Below are 25598 nucleotides of genomic sequence, written 5' to 3' on the forward strand. Positions count from 1 at the left end.
AGTTAAGTGAGGACAGGGACCTTTAGATCTCAGCGTTTCAAACCCTATCCTATTTGTCTATGGGTAAGAGTACCAGGTCATCTTTTCTGGGAAAAAAAAAGAGCAAAAAAGAGCAGCTCTTCCCTGCTGCCTACTACTACTTCAGATGTACTATTCAGACAGATACGTGCTCACACGCGTATGATGGCACTGCATCTTGCAACAGCCCTGCCAAAACAGCACAACAAAGTCTACGGGCTTGGTGCAACCAAAAAAAGGCAACAGAAGTCTCCCACCAGAAGAAACATTGAGTGAGAGCACAGATCAAGGAACAGTTTTGCATCTGTATTGTTACGGATTTAGATATAGTGAAAAATACACAGGCTCTGCTTGTAATTGATGCGATTAAAGGAAGGACTATTCCATGGTGAAACAAATATCTGGGAAACAAAGGCTCTACTAGACACTAAACTGCTGTTCTGAGGAGTTAATGATAAGCATCAAAACACAATGCAGCTTCATGACTTCAGAAAAACCCTAATGTGCATCCTCCTATTTTGTAATAGATGCCAATTAGAGGAAGTATAAATTTTCCTCTGAATGCAAGAGAATGAATGCATTGTTCGAACAAGCCTTTCATCTAAGGCATTTATGAAATACAGTGGTAATAAAAGCATTTACTTTCGAAATACCTCCACAAGCTTGTTTTTACACGTCCTGGTAGGTAACTGTCATTTAGAACAAAGCATTCCAAACAGGTGTTATTAGCAGATTAAAAATAATACTAATACTAATAATCTTCTTAAAATACGGCCAAGCGTAACCTCAACCTTCAAAATACTGTTACCAGAATTTATCTGCGCTACACCTAGTTTTGCATGTCACTTACCATATATGAAGGAAATATTAAAACTCGCTTATGTTTGCCACATGGCCACTGGGGATCATCTAAAAGATTTGGGTCGTATTCAACAAAGTCTCCCAGGTCACTACCTACAAAACAATGGAAAATACAAGACAGGAATCCATTACATCAGGAAATCTCTGGACTTAATGTAAGTGGCAAATGGATTCACAGATAATGCACAAGATGATATTCATGCAAGATCTTTGAAAGAGTCGAAAGATTTCCTGACATCTTGAAAACACCTAAGTATTTCAATACAACTTCAGCACAATTTGCAAAGACGTAGACAACCTACAGCTTATTAATTACTTAGTAAATGTGAATTCACGGCTTAGAGTGCAAAATTATATAAAGCTCCACAAAGACTTTTATTTCTGGCAACAAGTTTTCATCTGTTTGTGCAGATGTTTTCGTTTGTTTCATTTAACATGCCAAAACATCTCAGGCATATAGTGCTTTGGCTTATGATCTGTGCCTGTTTTTGTGAACACAGCCCTTTCCAGCCCAATAAAGGTCACAAGTATGATTTACACCTTCAGCTTATGACTACTGTGTTGGCACTGTAAATTTTCCATAGCAAAGGAAAGGAACGATGACCCTGGTGCTGGAGAAACAAACAATGTCGGTGACAGGAGGAGGCACGCTGAGTGCCATCAGGGGCTCTCACTACGATCAGCAGTCATGTTTATTTAACTTCGCATCACCCGTAAGCCAGCCTTGCTAAACAAACCAGGAACAAGCTGTTTCACCCACAACATGAGACTGTATTTTCATAGAATCATAGAATGGCCTAGGCTGGAAGGGACCTTAGAGATCATCTAACCAACCTCCCTGTCATGGGCAGGGACGCCTCTCAACTAGATCAGGCTACTCAAGGCTCCGTCCAACTTGGCCCTGAACACCTCCAGGGAGGGGGCAGCCACAACATCTCTGGGCAGTTTATTCCAAAGTCTTGCCGCCCTCGTACTGAAGAATTTCTTCCTAAGGTCCAATCTAAATCTATTCTCCTTCAACTTAAACCCATTTCCCCTTGTCCTATCAGTGGACACTCTTGTAAAAAGTCCCTCCCCAGCCTTCCTGTAGGTTCCCTTCAGGTATTGGATGCAAGCTATTAGGTCCCCAAAAATTCTTCTCTTTTCCAGACTGAACAGTCTCAGCTCCCGCAGCCTTAATTTGGGCAAAAAAGGAGGCTAAAACACCACTTATGTCCACCCTTCACAAAAACTGCTTGTCACTAGGCTATGCAAGGATATTAAAACAAGATTCTTGAGAAGTTACCTGCATCAATGCTCCCCTGGGTGCTGTTAGCTCTTGCCAAAGAAAGGCTACGATGGCTTGCATTGCGAAATTGGGAGAAGGATGAGGTGGAGTCTATCGTGTTTCTCCGAGTTCCCAGAGCATTGGTGGGAAATAGGAACTGTGTGTAAGAAACCGTCTAAAAAGGAAGTCAGAACGGACAGTTACTCTCAGCCCAGCTCAGCCACAGCGGGATGCCTTTGGTGCATCCCAATCGGAAGCAAGGGAAGCCAAATTAGCAGAGGATTTTCTGGATTTAATAGTTAGGCACAGATGAACAAACACCAGTCACCTACATCTGCTTCAGTGCAGTCAGTTTATTCACACAAAAAAAGCTTTTGCAAAGGCATTAATGTTTCAACAAAACAAAACCACAAACACACACAAGCTCTAATACGCTGGATTTGCAAAATCCTACTCAAGGGTCAGATTTAAAAATATGTCAATCTGGTTGGGTTTTTTTTCAGTAAACCTTCTCTGTAGCAGACTTCAGCTGCTGCTTTACTGAAAAAGCCTCATCTAGACGAGTCTCTCAGCATAGAGCTACCACAGGTAAATCACTTGAAGGTTGCTGAACTCAAGCACTTTCTCTGGTATTTTTCTCCTTTTGCATTTTGTCTCGCAGAGTCTTACTGGTGTGGTAAGTGAGGTCCAGTTCATAGCAGTGGATGTGGGAGATCACTTACTACCTTGCAACATGGACTAAATGTGAATGAATAACTTTGTGACAAAATTATTTTTAGTGCATACTAATTCTCTGCCTGTACTGTTGGACAGGAATAGGCTACGCCTTGCTTCTGGTAGGTTTATTTTCCAAAAATAACATGTATCCAAGAAAAAAAAAGTCTCAGACTCTAGACTGTTTTACAAGGAGGTAAAAAGAGGTATCAAATAAAACATATGAGCTTTCATTTATTTATAAGCAGGCAGATTGTCGTCAGAAATTTACAACCTGTGTCTGGCCTGACACCTGGTTAGGTGAGTACACCATGTGTCACAGCATTGACCAAGGGCCTTTAAATCCATATATGATGGCAGACTGGGTAAACTGAACTGTAAAACATAAATCAAGCTTTCAGCCAAGAATGCTTTAATTTATGATTAAAATTGTCTCTCCTCTATATATTTGTTTAAAACTGATTAGGTTACCTAAAGTTTCATAATTGCTTATTCTATTCAAGTGAATTCACTCTCGGATTTGGAAATACGCATCAGGTTTGCATTACTGTTTTCCTGCTCTTTGGAAAAATATATTGTTAAGCAAAACTTTTTTATTAAATAAACAGAATGACAGCTTACAACTCTTACCAGAAACTACTTTAAAGCCCCCGATAATATACTCTGCAGCGATACCTCCTGCTAGGGCCAAGGGAAGGCTGCGTGACTAAATAATGCTTTACAGACTTAGATGTTGCCAGAGGCAAATTTCTTCAAGGAGACAGAGTTGTGTGCATTGACAGCTTAGGCAGTCCTCCTGAATTTCTCCTAAGCTTATTTACAGTTTGCACATAATGTGCTTTAACTACTGTGTTACACCGCATGCTATAATTTATGTTTATATTTGTGCTCATTATTAGTTAAGCCATTTTTCCCCTGATTACATAAAATCCAGGGGAGTAGGAACTGAAGCATTCCCACCTTCCCGTCCGCTCCGAGCTCCACACCTTCAAGACCAATTATCTCTTTCAGACACACTCCAGTAGAATGGCACTGGCGTCCACTGTCCAACTTCATATCCCTGGGAAACAGAAACCAGAGCAGAACAGCTCTTAATACACACGCCAGGTTCACCTTCCACCACCCAATGCTGAAATAAAGCTCAAACCAGGACAAGCATTAATCCAAACATGCCAATGCAAAGCACAGACCAGACAACTTTTCCTATGGACTGCACTTGTGTTGTCTAAAACAGAGACAAGCCCTGCTTTGTTCCAGGTTGCTCCTCATACCCCACTGATGATGCAGGGCAGGGTTCCCCTCTGCCTCTGACAGAACCTGGCCCCTGGGAAGGAAGTGGAAGTTATATACACTCCAGGTGAGATCCAACAATTTAGCTTAAACACTTCACTGCCAGGTATCCAGCAGAGGGATGTTCCCAGAGCACACATCCACGTCCCCATACGCCAGTCGGACAGAGGTTATTGCCCGCGAAAGACTCTGGGAGGGAGAGTATCCAAAACCCAGTGACCCTCCTGATGGAGACTGGCAGGAGAAACCCAGCTCTCCACCACCTCAGGATTGAAATTTTAGAAGGACCGACCCACTTGGCATCTTACACTTGGAGGTAAATGAGATGGCTAAGGCAGCCAGGCCGTATCCCATGTTTTAGCCTCATGATCAAAATGTGAGCAAAGGTAACAAAAGACTATGAGCAAACTTGTGCTCTGCAAATGCCAGCTGTATACAACTCCAGAGTATTTATCTCGCAATATTTTCCTGGCTGATTTCCGCTGAGGTCCAAGTATGTACTTAAGTATCTGTGTGGGAGCGATGCTGACTCTGAGGCAGGGAGAAGCCCAGCAGGCTCTTCAGCTGATTGCAGAGCTGGACTATCTCCTCCTGTGTCTCTGCACACTCTCTTTTCTCGTCTTCCCCTTCCAACCTGTCACTCATTTCCCCGAAACACGGTAATTGGTGAGTTGCCAGTAAATCATGTACCTTACTGCTGGAAAACTCCAACACCTCTATCTGCTGGAAAACATGCTTCTGTGACAAAGGAAAAGACTGTATCAAAATTCTAATCCCAACAAATTCCTCTTCGTTTCTTGATTGGGGTTCACTTAGCACAGTGTCACATCATTCTTGTTTCCTGATATCATGTTGCTGAGGGGCTGGGCAAATAATTGTGTAAAAATAACCCTCTGTCAGGGGCACAGAATTAGCCTCTCTGCTCTTGTGCAGAACATGCTTAAAGGAACTTTTTCTCAAAGAGATAAATGCCAAACAGTAATCATTTCAGGAGGTTATACCTAGGAAACAACCTGAGGAAGTCCCCCAAATGAAAACAAAAATCTGAATTACCTGAAATAATATCAGAGCAGCTTAGTTTCCTTCCACTCAAAACCTTACAGACGTAAGAGGAAGAAATAATGCTGTTACGACTTTGAAACCAAGTCACAGAGAAATTTCCCCATGCAATTAACAGACAAGGACAGGTAACTCTGTAATTGATCAAATGAAATTCCAGCATCCTTTGAAGAGTCAGCACAGCAGTTTAAAAAAAAAATACAACAAACAGAGCAATTCTGGGGACTGCAAGAAAAAATCAGTGCTCTGGGAGCAAGGAGCAGGATCAGCTGGCACGTGTGAGCACACACGAGAACGATTCCCAGGCATTAGCTGAAAATGGATGGATATTAATGCCTACATTTTTCCACTATGCCTACATCTTTCTAGTGTTTCTGAAGAAGACTCTACCTTCAGGACCCTGTGAACAACACTGCAGTCATTCTCCCTCATGCCAGGTGTTTTGCAAGGGGTACTCAGGGTCCTCCCTGCTTCTACATATACTCTATATTTCTAGGTAGCATATGATTGCTTGTGTTCTAAAACTGAGTAATAAAATACTAGTGTTTGGAGAGAAATCAGTCCATAAAAGAGAGAATTAAACTCACTCTCTTGAGGAAAATCAGTACTAAACAATGCGCAGTTTCTTATCAGAGTATAAATGTAAAGGCTCATCCTAGCTTATACACATCCTCTCACAGGTAAAAGATCTTGCTGAACATCTAGAAAGAAATTGCTAAATGACTTTACTGTATCCTTTTTGAGTTCCTCATCACTACAAACAATAGCAAGTCAGTCAAGTTTTTGCAGGACAAGCTTTGATATTTTTAACTCTCTCTTATTACACACAAAATGTTCATGAATGCCTCAGCAAAGCTCTTGCTGGAAGAGCACGCCCAAGGGCTGCCACCCTACCGCTGGGGCAGCCCCAGCACAGCTGCTTCTTCCCCACACTCCCAAAATCCCAAGAGCATCTAGAAAAGACCTGGGGAATGCCTCTGCTTTGCCCTCTCCATATGGGTGAGCCACATCTGGAGAACAGTTGAGATGGTTGGTTGGGTATAGCCACCAAACTGCTGCCAACCACTGCCACCAAGTTCTTCAGGACACACGTCCTTGCACGGCATCATGGTCAATGGGCCCTGCAGGGCAGGAGCATGCAGAGGATAGGCACTTCATATTAAAAAATATAATCAAGCTTTCACTGTGTTTAGGCTGTTTAGATTATTGATGGAACTGAGGAACTGCATGAGCCAATATCCAGAAGCAAAAGGTGCTTACAAAATGCAGAGCAGGAAAGATGGTCCTTGCCAAAGAGGCTTTTAAGTGAAGAAAACCTCCTTTCTTCTCTTCTATTTTATCTTCCTATTTTATTTTCCAGAAATGCTTTTTAACAAAGTTTTCAAAAGATTCGAGCAGACACCGAAGGACAAAAAAAAATCATAGGAACTTAATTTTACAACCTTCACTTTGTTTGAGCAGGGCAATCTTGAGGAAATGAGAAGACCAGGGATGACAATTCCTTAGGAGGCAAAAAACAGATCCCAGTTTCTGACAAAGTTTGGGAGTTACCCTGATTTACATCAACGGCAAGCTCCAGATACTCTATTTGTGGATACCATTTCCAGAAAGCTGAGCAGTGTTATAAACTACACTCAGAACTAGGCATAATGTTCTAGTTATCCAGGCCTGCATACAAAACCCAAAAGTTTCTCCACCTAACAGAGTTCATAGCTTTTCTTGGAACAGTACCAGGTGACTAAGGATCCCAAACTTGTTGTGGAATGGTGAAAAGTTTTACTGAGCAGGTAGATAAGAATCAAAACAGGAAATCTCACTGTGCCTTTTATTAGTTAGGCCAAGATTAACAGAATATAAATTGAATGTTATTACCTTTGGAAGTAAAACATTTCTTTAATGAATCAAACGTTATGCTTTGACGTGATCTACAAAGCCTGATGCAAGACTCCTGCTGGGCACTTGCTCTTTAAATGACAGCAACAGTTGTACACTTCAGCCTGTGAATAATTTAGGAGTCCATTAAATATTAAATAGATTTCTAGATACATGAACACACCTTCTGCTTATTCCGAAAAGGAATCTGATAATTGTTATTTAGAGATGTAAATGTTATTTTATGTTTAGTGATTCGTGACTTATTCTAGAGCTTATCCTAAAAGCGAAGGCAGATCATAAAACATCAAGAAAAGATACTGTTCTTTATCTGTCACTGTCAATAATGTCTACTTATCGTCTCTGTTTATAGGGACAAGGACAATGACAGCTTTGGAAAAGATGTGCTGCCAGCTAGTCCAGCAGCAAATCTCCTGCTGCCTGCTTTAATTGATCGAGAGCTTTCAGATACTAACTGCCATTAGTGTTGCTAGAACTATGACTCCAGTTGCAATTTACAGGGAGAGGAGATAGAAAAACTCCTGGAAAGATGGCTCTCATGAGATAGTACCCTTTTTTTCTCTCCAAACATATTAAAGTGTCAGCATGCCAGCCCTTGTCCTATTTTGCCCAACACAGACTTAAGAGTTCAATACTTAAACCTATCAGCTTTTTGAGATTCACTAATTTTAATCCAAGGGAACAGGGCATCTCAAAAAAAATGAGCAACAGTGGCTCTATCACATTCATACATGAGACTGGTTTTGAAATGTCCTGTTGCAGAAAAAAACTCCCACCAAATCTTCTGTCTTTCTGTACAGCTAATATGCACTTGGTCTTGGGTTTTGTTTAATTTCAGAGAAGTAGCGAAAATGTGCAAGGGTAAAGAAAAGCAGGAATATTTCAGTTTCCCTGTTACGGGCTAAAATCAAATAGTCATTCTTCCCCAGGCCTACAGAGTGATAAATGCTCAGGAAAAGCACCTGAGATTGATGACAGTCAAAATTGCCTCGCATACAAAAATCTGTCAGAGAAGAATCGCAAGGAACTTGATAGTACATCTGTAGGACGTAACAGACGATCCTGCTTTGCTGTGTACTTATTGGTACTACTCTTATGGCAATTTAGATGCTCTCATTTATCCTGCAAATATTCCTGTTTTCCACACTCACTGCAATGCTTGTTACCTGACTTGCCAAATAACCGACAAGAGGGGTATGGCGTGCGAGACAGCCTTGCCTAAATGCTTCTTTTTCTCTCATTTTGCGATGACTTTCTTATCCCGTTTAAACTCTGAAGACAAAGAAAAATTTCAGAATGTAGGTAATGAAGGCTGTTGGGACTGCCTGGCCTATGGACTCACTGATCGTTGCGGCTACATGTGATTTGGGGTGGCAGTATTGCAAACCTCTTGCTCTCAGCATTACTGACCTCATTAGTTATTCTGGCCAGCACTTAGTTAAATTCAAAGTTAACTTCAGTAGTGATTTATCTTTAGAAAGTAGATGAAGGTGGTTTATAGCATTTCAGAGAAGGACACAAATGCTTTTTATCTAATGACTTGCTGCTTTACTTCAGACAAAAGGTCTGTTTCCCGGGCTTCAATCCATTTGATTACTCATATTGCATTATTTCCCTTAACTGGAGGCAAGCTTAGTCAGATGAATATCTATATTTTTGTCAAGACAGCAATATTCAGCAGCTAGCTCTGTTGCAGGTAAGTTTCTAACCATTTAATGAATTCAGTGCTATAAAGAACGAGGTGAAATGGCCAGTTTTATAAAGGATATGCACTATCTGGTGCTCTGGATTTTCTGTCCTGTAGCTCATCGCTCCAGCCCCAATGGCAGTCAGTCACTGTGAGCCCAGTGGCCAAGAGCTGAATGTAAGACTAGCCCTGTTGCAGCGCCGCATCCGTGCGACACTGCCAGCTCTCTGCCTCCCCTGGGTCCTCTAGATTCATCTTCTGGGCAGGACTTCATAGGAACTTGGAAGCTCTTAAAAGGTTCTTACAACATCACAAAATAAAACAGCATCAGAATAGGTACAATTTCAATCTGTGAATGTTTTTGCCATTAACAAAAACAGATTCATAAAGTCAATTTCCAAAACCCATGTATTTAAATTATGAACCACAATGATGCATGCCAAAGGGAAAAAAACCTCACACAACATGACAGAACTATAAATCAACTAACTGCACTACTTTCTTTTCTGGGGAGGAAAGACAATACCATAACTTTTTCCTCTTTTATACCACCTCTGACAGTGACAAACATACATTGCCGTCACCTTTTAAAAAAATATTTAGGCACCTTAAAATACTAATGAGAACTGGATTGCTCTCAGCTGCCTGCAAGAAGATGCAGAGCCTTTCCACAGGCCACCATGTCCTGCAGGTCACATGAAGCAACTCCGACAATATCCATGAGGACTTGCCAGAGTTGTACCATCTCCCTGGAAGCTGAAGGAGAAGTGGCGTCCAGAGGAGCTCCAAGAGCAGCCAAGCATTGGAGAACAGGTTCCCTTCTTCCCCTGTCCAGAAAATCTGCCTTTTCCAGGGTAGCTACCTGGAGGCAGAGCTGAACCTGGCCCTTCTCCCTCCTGGCTGGGGTCACACAGAAGGTCTGCAGAGCGCTCTTGGACAGACTAGGCTGGAGAATGGGGTGAGCAGAAACCTACGGGCATGTTCCCTGTGCCAGCTGCAAGGGACAGCCTGGCCATAGCAGTTCCTCTCTGGGGACAGGCACAGTGACCCTAGCACCCAGAGCATGACCTGCCTAATGGCTAAAAAGCCAGTATGTGCTGCATCTGACCCCCAGCTCCTGTCTCAAAGGGCTGAAATTCAATTCACCTCAAATCACCTGCAGCCCATCTCCAAATGAATAATTCCTTCGGGTCTTGTTTAATCCATCTGCAATGACTCCACTCTTCGGCTTGCCGTGACACAAATCCCCTCTGAGCGCCTAGAGCAGGTCAGCGCGTGTGTGTGGTGGGACAGCTATTTTCTAGTGACCTGAGGCATCTTCCCCTGTCCTGGAAGAGGAACAGCACCATGGCTCAACTCCACTTGCTGTGAGCTTCCTCCGTGACCTCTGACAAAAGAAGTATGCACCAACAGCAGCTCAAGGGTTGCACAAGATGCATCTCTGGTATTACCTCCTATTTTCTGCTCATCTACAGAACTAGTGGATGCTGAGCCAGGAATCCAGTTTTAATACCCCTCACAAAGTAGCTCTTCCATCTTTTGGAGTATTATATTTAACTAAGAATGAAGAACTTGAAGAACAGTATTAAGATTACAGAAGATGCTTCAAATTTCTAAGTCTTATTAAAGAGTACTTGGATGTCAACATGATCCATAGAATAACATTAGTGAACAGTGAGAAGGGAGACAAGAAACAGTTTTTATAAAGGACAAGTCCCTCCACAACGGTAAAAAAGGTTCAGCGGTCACTGCTGCATCTCCTCATGCATGTGTAAACTTCACTGCAAAATCTCTGTGTGATAAGAGCATGAATGTTTCACAGGTGAGCAAGACTTCATTCAGCAAAAAAATTCAACCAATCTGAATTAGTCATGAAGATTTCCAATACATTGAAAAAAAGAGTAGCAACTGCACAGCTGATCATGCAGTACCACTACTAGCACTTGAATTGCCTCACCTCTAACCTGTGCATCACATAATGAATTTGTATATTATAAAAGCATAATCAAAGGCAAGCATTCAGACAACAGTATCAGTGTTACCAGACCTTGTATGTGCTACCTGCCTCTGCAGATCAGCTCGTAATGGCAGTAAGAGTTTGTGTGCGTGTGTCTGTTGATTTAATAAGAGGCAGTAACACTGCTGCAAGGCTCTTGGTACAGGGCAACCTTCTCATCATTGCTCTTTGCCATGACAAAACCCTGCCCAGGGTCTGAAGACTTTGGGTTGTAACACCACAAGACGCTGGGAGCTGAGGGAAGCCAGCAGGCCAGACGGTCAGTGCCTCTTTCAGCTCCTGACTTGCAGTATCATCTTCCTTACATTGCTTTCACCTGGCTATGCCTGCTCTCAAAGCTGCTCTGCTGGTCTAGATGGGGGAAGAAAAGGAAGCTCTGGTCCTGCTCATTACCCTACTCTGGGCCATGGGAAGAGGTGAAGCTGTGCTTGTCCTCACACCACCAGCAAAGATATCAGCAATTTTAATGTAGCTAGAAGTAGCCAGACATGGAGTGAATTTATGGCCCAGATCCACAAAAGCGCCTGCCTCTCAGTGGCTCCAGCAGAAGAACGCATCTCAAAACCTCTGTCAATTTAGTTTTAGTTTTCCCCTTTTCCCTTGCACAAAAGCACTATAAGCTAAATCATTAGGTTTCCATCAGATACAAGGTACAGAAAGAAAACTGAGGACAGAGAATTCTAGTGATTACTTCTGTTCATGACTTTTTTGTGTCCACCATGTCACTTTCTGCTTTGTACTTTTCACTTCTCTTCAGTGTAATGGAGAAAATTGGAGAAAGTAATTCCCCTGGCACACAGTGCCCATCCTTCTCAGCGCCAGCATCACCAGGCCAGCCTTCTGAAACCGCAGGCAGCAAAACCTACCATTCATCACCAGCAGCCTCTGTGTACATCTCTGCAGTCGTTTCCCTTCAAAATCCCGCTGCCAGCCACACTCCAGTGAGCTGGCACCTGCCCAGCTGCCAGGGAGAGGGATTTGGGAAACATATTCCAGGGGACAGCTCAAACTTCATCCTCTCATACGCTTCCACAGCTCTCCTCCCCACACTCTCCAGACCTCTATTTCTACCTGTACAGCCACTTAAAAATCACCGTTTGTGGGTTTGGGGAGGGTTCCTGCTATTGCAGCTTGATTTCAGCACGGAGGGCGGGCTGGGAAGGGCCACAGCCTGGAGTGCGTCGTTTGCACGTTGTTGGTAAGGGGTGATGCTGCCTCATCCACCCTGGCCAAGTAGAGTTTAGATGTGACTGCAGGAACTGCCTTTCAGACAGGTTTTTTAAAATAGATCTCTAAGTGTAGTTTAGCTGCCAGCATTGACACAGTAGAGCTCCTCTGAACTACCTACCATATAAATGGGGCTGGTAGCCTCCCCAAAACACAGCTGTGCCTGGAAATCTCCTCACTGGCTGCAGTGCCCTCTCGCATGGAATAGTCCCCCTTGCACGCGCATCCACTGCCCTCCTGTTCTTGCCAGGGCTTTCTCCAGTCTAACTACAGGTGTGCCCGGTTCCCCGCAACGTTTTGTTTCTTTTTATAAATTATTCATTAATGTCCGCAGAACATAAACTAGTTAGGACATCTCGCCTGGGGACAGACATCAGCAATCCAGAGATTCAGAGAAAGTGAAGCTAAAGGATGCTGTCACTACAGTACTTCAAAAGAGTACCAGCGTCTCTCCCCCCTCCTACCACACATCCAAAATGTGCAACAAAGTAAGCGAGCACTGTGCAGCCTGAACAGAGTGGCTACAGTTTATGCTATACTAAGTCATCTGTTCTTTGCACCAGCTGTTCCTGGAAGGAGGTGCCACTGAATTGTTTCTCTCTTCCTCTGATGCTCTGGAAGAAAGACAGAGGGCACTTTTTTTTAATCTTGGCTTTTTAGAATAGGGAACAGGGCTGGATTGTTTTGTACTGGCACTTGCTACCTTCTCATCCCATGCCCTTCTTGCTGCACAAGCATGGTACAAGACAGTACACGATGAAATAATATTTAGGTTTGCAACTGGGCTTGTTACTGCTGTAATTTAGAAGGCATAACCTAGCCATCAGCATTTCAAAATACATTCAATTTTCAGTAAAGAGGCAATTTCCACAAGGCAATGACCATAAATGAATGACAGTGTACTCAAGAAGAACAAACAAAGCTGCCAGTCTGTCAAGAATTTGCCTGATGTGTCATCCCAGTTTAACTAAGGGAAATAATTTACTGTAAGAGACAGGAGAGGAAGTCAACTTTCTTATAAAGGTGCCTCCTTTCCTTTGCACATTAAAAATAATCTCCCTTTGTTTCGAATTACTGATGCACAAGCAGCTTGAAATAGGTGGCTGAAAAATATAAGCCAAATTAATTCTCTATGCACTGGATGAATTTGACTCTAGACGATCCATGGGACCTTCAAACCCACCTCAGTGTTAACAGCTGGGTATCTGTCATAGATTTTGTGTCCTGCAGCCACTGAGTCGACCACAACTATGGGCAACTCTCAGCCGTCTGGTGAGTGGTGGCCACAGTGGCCCTGCTTTACTCCCCTGCCCCAGGGCCACAGAGCTGGCACCAACCAGCACTGCCCTTCCCAGCCTTGCGCTGTGACTCTGAGGGCACTCAGCAAGCCGTGGCCCAGAGCCTGCCAGCCAGACCCCGTTTCTTCCACTTCTGCAGTTTCAGTGGAGGAGCAAAAAGCTTTCCCACTCTGTGGAGAACTGCTTCAATCCAAACTAACTTTTCTATCGCAGGTCTAGTGTCGCAGCACATCAAGGGATTCCAGGTGGCTCCACAGAGGTTGCTCACACCAGCTGAACAACCTGTATGGTATTATGGCCAAAATAATCTGCTTTCAGTGATCAAACGATCTGATCACTAGCTAAATGCACAAGAAAAAGGTATTATGTTTTAATTCAATTATTTCTCTATACTTATGGAAATCTAGATACAGTAGCATCATGTTTGCATGGGACAATGAAAAAGACAAGACTGCTTATAAAATAAAAATTGTGCTGTCTGGAATACTTCTTTTGTTAAAGATGAGCGGAGTCCGAAGAAACAATAAACCAAGTGCATTTGTTGCAAGGACATTGATTTCAGGGGGGTAGTTTTTTCCTGTTCAGTAATCAAAGACACCACAACACATATAAATAAACAGATGACTGAGAGCTATAGTTTTAACCTGGTAACGTCCCACAAGGCAAATATATCTAAGTGCATCTATCTTGTCTCAGAGCAGATATGTACAAGCATTAGACTCCATCATGCTGTTGTCTGTTATCAGGTCTACATGCAGGCCCAGAAAGACTATGTAGTACATGTATAAATATACATACCCGACTTGGGTACAGTCTCGATATGGCAGCACTGAAAATATGCTACAGAAGGATCTTCTGCTGCTGATAAGGACTATTCTAAAATATAAAAGAAAATAAAAGAAATCAAAGACTAAAATTTAAAAATCCCACCACAATAAGAAAAGCAACAGATGTTACCACTGAGGAACTCATAATGATAAAGCTTCCATCACAGATGACTTCTCCCTCCTCTTTTTTATCTCACAGGTAGAGTATTGTGCTACCGAGTCTTTACAGAAGTGCTCAAGCCTGTGCCATACGCAACACCAAAAATGAGTAGTGAAGTCCCCCCAGGTTTTCTAGGAAGACTATCTTGAATATCTTATTTGGAATCCAGGACAGATGTTTTTCTAGAGAAAAGAGTCCACCCAGAGAGGTGAGGAGCCATTTTGGTAACTCATCACTGTGGCTGAAACTACAGAGACAAACCCAGCAGCAACCCAGGTGATACATAGCCACAACCAGCCACTGGTGATGCACACCACAGCTCTGTGGCTGGCCTCGAGTCTTCATTTATTGGACAAGAATTTCCAGCTGCTGGTCATGACCTTTCTCTGCTAAACCAAAGGACTCCCTTGATTTTCAGCTTCCTGTTCCTGAAATAGCCTGATACATAGATGAAGTCAAAATTTGCTGTTATCATAAGCTTTCAGATCCTTTCACCATTTTCCAGGTTTCTCCTTCGGTCTTCTCCGTTTTTGCCCCCATCACCCTTCTTGATCCTTGGGCAGTATCACTGGCCTCAGCAGTTGCACAGATGGCAGATACAAACATCACATCTTTCAGCCTTACCTTTAAGATCAGTGTCTAGACCTGGTGACGCGCCAGCCTCTGTGCTTGGTAATCACATCAGCACTCTTGGTTCTGATGCTGCACTGACACTCAGGCATGACTGATCCCACAGCTCCTCGCCACGTCACTGTCAGGGCTGGATCCCTCCTCCTGTAAGCATGGCTTGCCTTCATTCCTTATAGTCTGGTAGCTCAAGATTTGGCTACAGGAAAGCATATATTATCTGCCTGCACAGAGCTTATCTCAGAATCCAGGCCACTCTTACAGCAAAGGCTTTGTCTTTCCAACCAGTCTCTGCATCTGCTGCAAAGTCAGTCTGGCATTAAACAAAATACCTTAGAGGAACCAATCTGTTTACAGCCACACTACTACCTTTAGCCATCAAGCTCTGACATATCATTCATCAACATCGAAACTACCTTGAGGTCAAGACTCACTTTCTATATAACTCTGTGGACTGCCCATAGCTACATTATCACAGTTTTTGGAGATGCAGAGCGGCTTGAAGCCAAGAGAAGCTTGATCAAGATAAAATATAAAATGCCAATAAATAACTGTTTATAAAAATACTATCCTTCCTTACTACCTTCAGGACCCCAAAAATTGTACAACGTATGCTAAAAAGACCCTTCTTCCCTCTAAAGCTGGCCAACAGGCTGCACTCCCTTCAATTCCTCTCAGACATGGTGACGGCAACTTGTGCTCTTCAAATCTGATTGGCGTTAGAATTTGCTGATGTTTTACCCTTCTAAAAATTTCCACTTTTTGTCCAAAAGTTAGGACCTACTGCGAGGTTGGTTGTTAGGGCTATTGCACTTCCTTGCTCTGCTCTCCAACATTGATTTTTTTGACATTCCGTGCCACAGATCTGCATGTGAGGATTTCACCTGAATTCTTCTACACTGGTCAAAGTAGGACAGTAAAAACTAGCAAGCTATTTTGTTCTTTACTGTCTGAAAATCACTATATGCACCTATAAATCTCATATCAGTTATGCTGTTGCTAAAACACTATTTCTTTAAAGGACCAGCTTAGTCATCATTCTTGGAAAAGGTTTAGATCCCCAAGAGAGCTGCTGCATGCAATGCTTCGAAAAATGCAGAATGATCAGTTTTCCTTGTCCTGGATCGTTGTTATAACAATCCTATTTATTTCCTTCAAGCATGTTTAAAAGTAAACTGGTATTTACCCTTTAATAAAGGAGGGGTTTTAATAATAAATATGCACACAGTATTAGGAAGTTCTTCTGAAGCAGATTTCATCATTTGTCTGAATGCTCTCACACCTCTTACCTATGGTAAATATCTTAGATCCTTTAAGATGGTCTCATGGCGTAGCAGTAAGTTATAGAGCAGGGGGAATAATTTTTCACATTTGAGAAATGCAATCCACAGGCAAAAAAAACTGGCATATGATTAATTTTGTGCTTGCCACTGATTATTGCTGAATGGCTGGTACTCACAACAGCTTGCTTGTTCACTGGAAGCCTTGTTTGCTGATGTACAAAACTTGGCATGGGTTTTGAGACTGACATCAGAAAGCATCTTGGAATTCAGAAAACCACAGTACCCACTAAGTGTTTTCCCCCCACACCCTCTGGTTGCTTTTGGAAATACAGTTCTTCCACCAATGTCCTACACTTCCCTAAAAAAAAAAAACCCAACTCTTTAGTACTTAAAGAAAAACAAACTGGTGCTTCCACACCCACATGCAGAGAAAATAGTGGGAAGTTTCCACAGAAAACTTGCTGTGGGTATCAGAAAGTATCAGACCAAAAAGGAAATAAAAAGCAGTGGCCTGGTCTAGTTTTTTGATATTTTTTCCCTTGGAACCCAAGTATTGCCTCTCTTTCCATAAACAGAGGGATCCTCTTTACATAAAGATCTCCCAGGCGAGCAGGAGTCCACGGCCTCCACTGCCAGAAGGTCATAAAACCTCATCTGCAGAGCTGCTGGAGGGGACGGGTGCTAAACAGCCTGAGCAGCTGGACTGGAAGAGAAGCAGGGAAGGCAGTGGTCAGAATCATGGAATGGCCTAGGCTGGAAGGGACCTCAGAGATCCATCTAATCCAACCCCCCTGCCATGGACAGGGATGCCTCTAAAGTAGACCAGGTTGCTCAAGGCCTCATCCAGCCTGGCCTTGAATATCTCTTCAGTGCTTTTTTTCCTTCCCTCTCCCCAACACAGTTTTCAAAATAGCCTTAGAAGAATACTGCAAGCTAAGCAGTTCTATGTTTACATATGAAGAATAGCTTATCATAGAGAGTTAAAATAGCATTTTATTTAGAGGTCTAATGACATGCATGGAAAACATTAAAAAAATGAGGGCCTGCAGTGGTTTGCTGGAGCAGAAAGTCCAGACACTTGTCACAAAGTATGCTGTGGAGAAGGAGGTGTGATGGAAGCCCACTGTTGTTCAAGAAAATCAAATTATTGTTTGTGGGAGAAAAGCATTTTCCTAGATTTCAACTCTTCAACAAAGGATCTATGATCCTGTGCAGTTCTGAATGAGCTATCTCTGACATAAGAAGCAGTCTGAGTCAGAGTGGATTTTAGTGCCCTGAATGTCACTGTGCCACCTAGACATGTTCAAAACTACTTCATTACTTCACTCTCTAATTCTCACATTTCACTTAGAAGTTTTACTAATTACTGTTGTTCAGAGCAACCATTATTTTGCAAGAGAGCTCTGACAGTGTGCAACTCTCTGAGGCTGTAGAAGCTAATCTTCCAGTTTCTTTAATGCAGTATATGCTATGAAACTACAAAAATCTACAGAGCACAAGGCTCTGAACAGAATCAGCAATTTGCTTGACTTGAATGATGTCTGTTTTCTTTAGGATCTGTCTAGATTTGATTTTCTCGCATCAAGAGGCTGCCATAAGGCAGTGTGATATACATCATACATACCATACACATGTGGAATACTGTTGCCTCTTTCATACCTGATGGACGATGTTGGACTACCAGGGCTCTGCTGCCCTGCACGCAAAGGTGAACACACAAACCATGGATGCTGTCTGAGTAGCAGACATCATTTTGGAGTCTGCCAAGTTCAGTTTGGGGCTATTGAAAGGTGGCTGAGTGCCATTATAGTCAAGCTCTTAGAGTGCATGTGTCTGCATTTCTTCAATTAAAAGGGCAGCAAATGAGACTTTTCATAGCCTAGGGGCAGTGTTTGGCCTTGGCTTAGATCTATATACTAACAAAAAATAGAGAAAGTAATGGCATGGGGGAAGGAGAGGTGCATTTTTTTAATGCTTTTTTTATCTGCTATATAGAATGACTCTAGAAATGCTCTTGTCCCATTCTCACCACGAATTGTTTGTTCAGTAGGCTCAGGCTGCTGTTTTGGTGGTCTGTTTCTACTAGATAGGAACCTGTTTCACAGTTTATGGAAGATACCATCAATAAATCCGTTGAGTAAAGAGGGTGAAACGACACGCTGGTGGCTACCTGCAGTAATCTTAGATCAACACCTAATGTTAGGGTTGACTTGTGTTTGTCTTTTAATGGAAAAAACCAATTTTGTGCTATTTAACAAGACTGCTTCCGTAATACAGTCTAGGAAACCTAATTTTCCATCTCCTTTAATACACAACCTACAAATTCAAAGAAACCAGTTTAACCAGTGCACAGAATCATCAACAGGAAGCTCAACAAGGATAAGCTGATAAGCTGCGGTCTGTGTATTGGTGGTTTGCTCCTGAGCTGAATAGCTGGACTCTTATTTTAACCACAGCTGGTCCTGCGTGGCCGCTGGACAGCCAGAGGCTTGACCCAGAGCACTGTTGCTCAGCGTGTGCCACCCCTGAGAGGGGCAGAGCCCCGAGTGCCACGGGACACGGATGTGTCAATTCACAGGCTGACAGCTGCAAACGGGGGCAGTTACCAGCGCAAGGAGCCCTGAGCTACCATCCACACTGCAGTCTTCTTTGCTGTGACACTCAAGGCCACAAGCCAGAGAAACAACTACTGGCAGCGTTAGCTATTTTAAAGCCCAGCTATGAAAATCACCACTCAGAAAACATATTTTACATAGATGTTTTCAAAGCTGGGTTCCTCAAGTTAAGTGAAAGGCTGACATACTGCGACACAAGGGTCAGCGGTTTCAGAGAGAGCTCAGAGAGCCCGACTCCAGCCCGGATCAGCGCCTGTGTCACACAATCACACACGAGCTGCCTGTGATGAGGTCCCAGGCAGTTTTCCATATCCATTGCAGTATCTGTGCTCCTCCGTGTCACAGGGAACTGGGCAGGATACCAGCTTTAAACGTCTAAAGGTACTCAGGATCTCTGTTGATCTTAAGACGAACAGATAAAGCAGATCCACCTCAATTTCCAGAGGTTCTGTTCGCCCAGAATGCCTATTTACTTGAGTGAGTGCCACAGCATCCAAACCCCTTGGAAAAAGCAGGCTATGAGCTCAGATTAACTACTGCTAGACTTAAGGGTGACACAAAGTGTTGACTTTGCATTTTGTTTTTAGCTAATATTGCTGCATCTCTTTGTCCATAGAACAAAAAGCATTTTCACAATTGTATCTTATTGTATCTGTGTTCTAGAAAAGGGTTTTTTATCATGATGATGCAAATATTCTGGAAGACTGTGTCTGCTGGTAAAGCCAGAAGCTTACTCACTGTTTTCTTAGCAAGAAAAACATTCATTTCTGCTATCAGATGTAATGACTGATATATAAACTAAGATAAATATCAGGATACATTCTAAAATACTTTTTGCAACAGATGGAGAAACAAGTTCATGAATCAAATATTTATTCATTTTTTCACAGGTAATATTTCTATCAAGTTCATGGGTGCATTTTATATATGCATCTCTGTTCTCTGTGGAATTTGTATAATACTTTATAAGTAAGTATTTTTTTCTTTAAGAAATTCCCAGAATGTACATATATTTATGAACAAAACAGACTAAAATTAGAGGGCTGCTTTTCAGTGTTTGATTCCACATGTATTTGTTTTAAAGACAATAATCAGCTGCTAGTCAGATAATAGTTAAGTCAACTGTTCTGCATGTGCCTGTTTGCTACAAAAGCTGTTTCTAAAAAGCCAGTGTATCTCTGAGCCACTTTCTGCAGTATTTATGCTGATTACTACCTTTCACTGCATTTAATTGTATGTGTGGGAATAAATGTGAGGAAAACTTTGTTTCAGCCAGCTAATACCTACCAGAATTCCATTCAGAAAACCTATGGTTAAATGTAATATCAGAATTTCTACTGACCCAGTTCCATGCTTTTTGATAGAAACCAGAGGCTATGTGCACAAATTAGTCCACAGGAACCTGTGTGGTTCTCACCCATGGCAGTTGTATGAGAACACGTACGTGTAAGGGTCAGCTCTCAGTCGGATGGTTTAGTCTACATGCAACCTGTTCATCTAGTTTATCTAAAACCTATTCAAGTTTGGAAGGACGAGAATAATATTATGGGGCACACAGGGAATCACAGAATCATAGAATCATAAAATGGCCTAGGCTGGAAGGGACCTTAGAGATCATCTAGTCCAACCTCCCTGTTATGGGCAGGGACACCACCTCTCGACTAGACCAGGCAACACATGGGGACCGAGCGGGGAAATTGTCTTGGGCAAAAAAACCAGGGCAGATGTCTTCTTTATAAGCAGTGAGGAGCTGGTTTCACTTCTGAGATGTATGATGCTGCAGTGAAGAACCTCTTTTGCTGGTGTGAACACCACGACAGGCACCACAGGAAGTCCCTCCTGACCACTGCTATACAGGTGCCACCAGTGCCTAAGGCCACAATCCAAGCAAGTGCATGCCCCAGCTTGGGGATGTGCCACAGCCACATCTGCACCCCTCACATGTCCCGTGGGAGCCCCTCTGCCTGTTTCTGCCCTGGAAGAAAGGATCGTGCTCCTCACCTTGCCGAAATCACCCCCAGCTGCATGTTTATCAACCGGCACTTTGCATCTGGGAGGACGCAATGGTGCGATCGGGATCTGTCGCGTAAATAATTTTATGTCGTAAGACTCAGGGTAATCTTAATACCTTTCCCTGAAGCTATTTTCTTGAGTCACTTGTCCGGTAAGCCTCCCGCCACAGGCAGCCCTGACAACCCAGCTAGCTCAACGCCTACCCTCACACCCGCTAACAGCTGCTGAAATGTCATTCAGCCAGTGCTAAACTTGCTTCGGGGCAGGTTCAGCCACGAGCCCCTCTCACTCTCAGCACCTGGCACTACCCTTGAAGAAATGCAGCCAGATTGTGCCTAGTTTGATCCGACTGATTTTCATTTTACAGAAGTTATCTGTGTTACGGAGACACAGGTCTTAAAAACCTCTTGGCTAGCACTTCCATTGACTCATAGTTTGCTTGAGCAAGGAGCATGCACTGCAGCCTGCACCTTTGCAGGCTATTTTAAAGGCCATGAGTACTTATGTGCTAAGTGGCAACGGCACACTGTGCTCTTGCACAGGGATGCTGACCCTGCCCTTTCCCCTGTGCCCCGTGGATTGCCTTTGCAGAAGCAGCCTTTGAACGCACAGTACCTGCCATTTCTGGTATCATGTTGCCGCATGTTCTTGATAAAATGAACCTTCTTGAAGTTCTTTGGTCTGGGTGATCCTGAGAGTGTCCGACATCTGAAAAATAAATCAGTTGGTGGAGGTCGGGGAGAGCGAAAAAAATAGAAGTACTCAGTTCTCTGCTGTACAGCCAAGAAGTCTACACAAAGGCAGGAAGGAAAGACGAGACAAATGATTCAAGTCACCCTGTGTTAGCAAGAACAGTGAAGACAATAAGTCTGGAAATGTAACAGCTCAAATAAAAAAAATATTTAAAATAATAACAAGAAAAGGCACCACCACCCCTCCCTTCATGCAAAAAAAAATCATAAAAATATCTCAGCAAAATAAAACTTCCTGTAATCTGCTGTGACAGTTTAGCTCAAGCTCTCAGAGATAAAAATAAATAAATAAACTAAAACAAAACCTGGTAAATATGCGATTTCCCCCCTCACGTTAACATCATAACTTTTGTTTTCTCCTTAGCTTTCACTAAAAAAAGCTACCGAGGAAAGTTCTTTCTTGTTTTATTTTTACAAAGATTTAAAATCTCTCCTTTGTAAGGATAATTCCTATTTGCTTTTAACTCTAGATATTACTTTTCGCATTCCTGACGGCATAGAAAACAACTGAAAAAAAAAAATTACCTCAGGAAAAAAAAAGTTATTCTTCAAAACATTAATCCTTAAATCTATTTTACATCTGAACGCACTTTTTAAATTGCAGTTAGAGAAAGAAATTGCCTGAGGGAGCAGAGATGAGACAAACACCAATATCCTCCCCCCTTCCAGCCTTTCTCTTTTTAATCAGCTGAAACCGCAACGCATGTGAAAGCTTCCTCTGTTTCATCTCGGTGCTGTTTTGTTGCAAGGCACGGCACGGCGCACGGGCACCAGAGAGAACTCCCGGCGCTCGCTGCATGGCCAGGGCTGCCGGACTGCGGGTGCTGCATCCTCCGTGGGGGCTAAGGGACCAAGCATCCTCTGCTGGCATGCAGGACCAGCACCGTCCCTCTTTGTGGAAGCCTCCCTAGTTTGTTTTTCCCATCCTCTCCCATGCACAGACAGAGTTCAGCAGCTCCCCAACTCCAAGAGGTCCCGAAAACACAGACTGTGAACCCCAAGTCACCAGGGAGTGCCAGTCCTCGGTGCTGCACCCAAATGCCATCATGCTGCACTGGTGCATCCCAAGGGTGCTTTGCCATTTCTGCCTTCCTCCTGTTAATAAAATCCTTAAGCCTGCCTCACCCTCTGGTTGCAGTTAGCCTTGTTAGCGTGTTTCCTTCACGGGAAAATACCACCAAGGGAAAGGTTCTACCACCAATTCTGCAAATTAGCAAGCAAAAATACTGCCTCAACGACCATGCTTTGTTTATATCTTTTGCCAATTATATGTGTTCAAATCATTTATGAGAATGCTTCTTAACATCCTGGTAAGCATTCAACAGCAAGCTTGGTAAAAATAGTCAAGCCTTGGTAATAGCCCAGTTCATACAACCTTTGCTATTAAGTCTTTGCTTTGAGGTGCGGAGAGACAGCCCATCTGCATGTGGATAAACAAGGCTATAGGCTAAACATCAATATAAACCAGCTGAATTATAGGTCCCAAGATAAGGAGACATTCACAATTAAGCTGCTGTTTTGCCAAACAGCTGACCTGGAAGCACACCATGCACTGGTCAGATTACTGATCATCCAATTTCCGAACTGTTAAGCAGTTTCTCCATTTTCCATCTCTCCACAGGATTGCCTAGTGACTAATTACTGTGCTCCCCAGAGAAACTGTGGCCTCCTGCAAATGTTGAAATAAAACCACACTGATGCTGCTGATACAACAAGCACGGGGACAAATTTATTAGTGAGGTAGCAGTTGCAAACCTACCAGCCAACACGGAAAGACAGGTAACAGTGGCTACTAAAGTAAGATTACATACGCTGAGAGAACGAACAATAAAAACCCATACGAAACAATATCGATAAAAACACCAGCCTTCAAAAGCTTACTTTATTAAACCAGCTGTACTTACTTTTTAAAGGTACTACGTTAGAGGCTGGACATTCCTGTTAGGGACTACTAAACTTCCTGACATTTTATTTAAATACTCGCTTTCCATTTAATAACCTAAAGCCATGTTACCTACCCCCTTGCAGGGCGCATGAGGTTTCATTTCACTCACTATGAAGAACATCTTAACCTGAACACCCAGCTACTTTCCAATGTGTGTGCCTTACAGACCAAGTAACCAGAGGAAGAGCAAATAAAATGACCTCCGCAGTGGGGCATTTTCCTCGATGTCCTCCAGAGTCTCCAGAGAAGATCGCTGGGAGATCAGCCGACGTCTGCAGAGAAAACAGAAAAGATCACCGTGTGTTAGAGAGCATGAGAAAGTCCTCAGAGCTGTTATTTTTTAAAGCTCATGAACTGCCATGCCATAAACCAATTTCCTTCTGTTCTGATTACCTTGCCAAATCAATTTGATCCCAACCAGGAGCAAATTTACTTCACACAAGCTTCTACAGAAAAACAGAAGTTGAAACTTCCCAACAGCTCCTCCTCAGTTTGGGCTTTCAGGTTTTCTTTCCTTCAAGGGTTTAACACCCACATAACACCAGTCCCACATTTGTTGTGGTATAGGTTGCAATGCTACAACTACAGTTCTCTGATAAAATAATGCAGACGCAGATCTACAGAGACTGCCTGTCATTCACACTGTCACAAGGGACACTTCTCTTTGCCCCTTGCCCTTTTTACCAAATAAATGCCACTCATTTCTCAGTGATGTCCATCTCATCACCCCTATGAGGAGCGACTGAAGAGAGATGGAAGATGACAGAGCTGTCAGCGCTGGGGACAAACCGATAGTTGAAAAGGGAGCTCTGACCATCCCTCTAAGCAGCACAGAGTAGTGCTGTTTAAAACCAGTTTTCTGCAGCCGAGTCAGACGTCTCCATCACCTTCAGTGACACAAAGTAAGGAAATCTTAGCGTTTCAAGTTTCCCAACTCTTCCAGGAAAGAAGCTGTGAACAGGCTTAGTTTTAGCAGCAATTGCTGCCACATAACCTTCAAGCACCCCAACAGCAGCACAAAACGAGGAGCTGCACCCAGGCCCTACAAAAACTACCGTAAATTAAAAAAAAATGAATGTATAAGATACAGCCCACCCACAGGTGTATAATGAAAAATAAAGCTGTCAATCACCAAAACAACTCCGTTGGTGGGTGCTTGGCAGCTGCAGCAGCCAGGTGCTGTGCCGTGGCACCCAGGAGCACAAGCAGTGGCAGTATCTATCGCTCCTAGGGACAATTGCTGAGGTGTACACTACCCTGCCAGTGGTTTTATCAGTGTGAACTTAAATGATCAAAGTCCTCGTAGACTAACACTATTTTTTTCCTCAACTACCTTAACATTCTTCCCATTAAGCTGCCCTAGTCCCTTGCTCTGCAAGTAAATAGTTTCCAGAATGTCAATGTGTTATGAGCACTCCCACGCTTGGAAGAGTGCTCATTAATTTATTCCTGGGCTGTATTTTCACCACAAATTGTTTTCTCTGATGCCAGTATAAGCAGTTTCTAATCCTTCTTGTAATTTGCTAGCCCCTCCAGTTGTGCTGCTGTAACTGTTCCTGCAGCCATGCTGCAAATCTGGTTACTGAAATGTTTCTCAGTTCAAAATAACCTCGAGTTTCAGTGACTCAGTTTACTACTAGTTCAAACACCAGATTTCTATCACTAACCCCCAGACAACACATTTCAGGACAGTCTGAATGTGCATGCGGCTTTTCGGGTGTTTAGAAAATAATAAAAAAAATCCTCAAACAATTTACAGAGCAACTAAGTGTGAACTGTAATCCTCTTAGGAAAATATGCAAACCCAAATCCCCTCAGGCTTTGCCTAAACTAGAGTTTTAGAAGATCTGGTGCAAGATAGGATAAACCTTCAAAATGCTAAGAAAAAATAAAGTCTGCCTTTCAGAATGTGCTGAACTGGCTGGTGTAGACAGGGAAGAAGAGACCAAACACCTGTCTCCTGCACCCACAGGTGCTCCCTTGGATCCACCCACAGCCCGAGGACAAAGAGATGTTCTTACAGAGAGAAATTCAGATCAGGAGGA

The 25598-nt window shown here is 43.0% G+C and overlaps 1 protein-coding gene across 1 annotated transcript in view; it reads right to left on the minus strand.

Moving 5' to 3' along the window:
- CABLES1 (Cdk5 and Abl enzyme substrate 1) overlaps positions 1-23821 on the minus strand; it is a 35678-nt gene extending 11857 nt beyond the window's left edge. The window contains exons 1-6 of the mRNA XM_009871759.1: positions 23754-23821; positions 21472-21564; positions 14130-14207; positions 3821-3920; positions 2165-2321; positions 869-972 (exon numbers count right to left, since the gene is read on the minus strand). Coding sequence (XP_009870061.1) covers positions 869-972; positions 2165-2321; positions 3821-3920; positions 14130-14207; positions 21472-21500 — 468 coding nt within the window. The 5' untranslated portion in view covers positions 21501-21564; positions 23754-23821. The remainder of the gene's footprint in view (positions 1-868; positions 973-2164; positions 2322-3820; positions 3921-14129; positions 14208-21471; positions 21565-23753) is intronic.
- Positions 23822-25598: the final 1777 nt, after the last annotated feature.

This window comes from Apaloderma vittatum, unplaced genomic scaffold, assembly GCF_000703405.1.
Source record: "Apaloderma vittatum isolate BGI_N311 unplaced genomic scaffold, ASM70340v1 scaffold13826, whole genome shotgun sequence".
Taxonomy (NCBI): Eukaryota; Metazoa; Chordata; class Aves; order Trogoniformes; family Trogonidae; genus Apaloderma; species Apaloderma vittatum.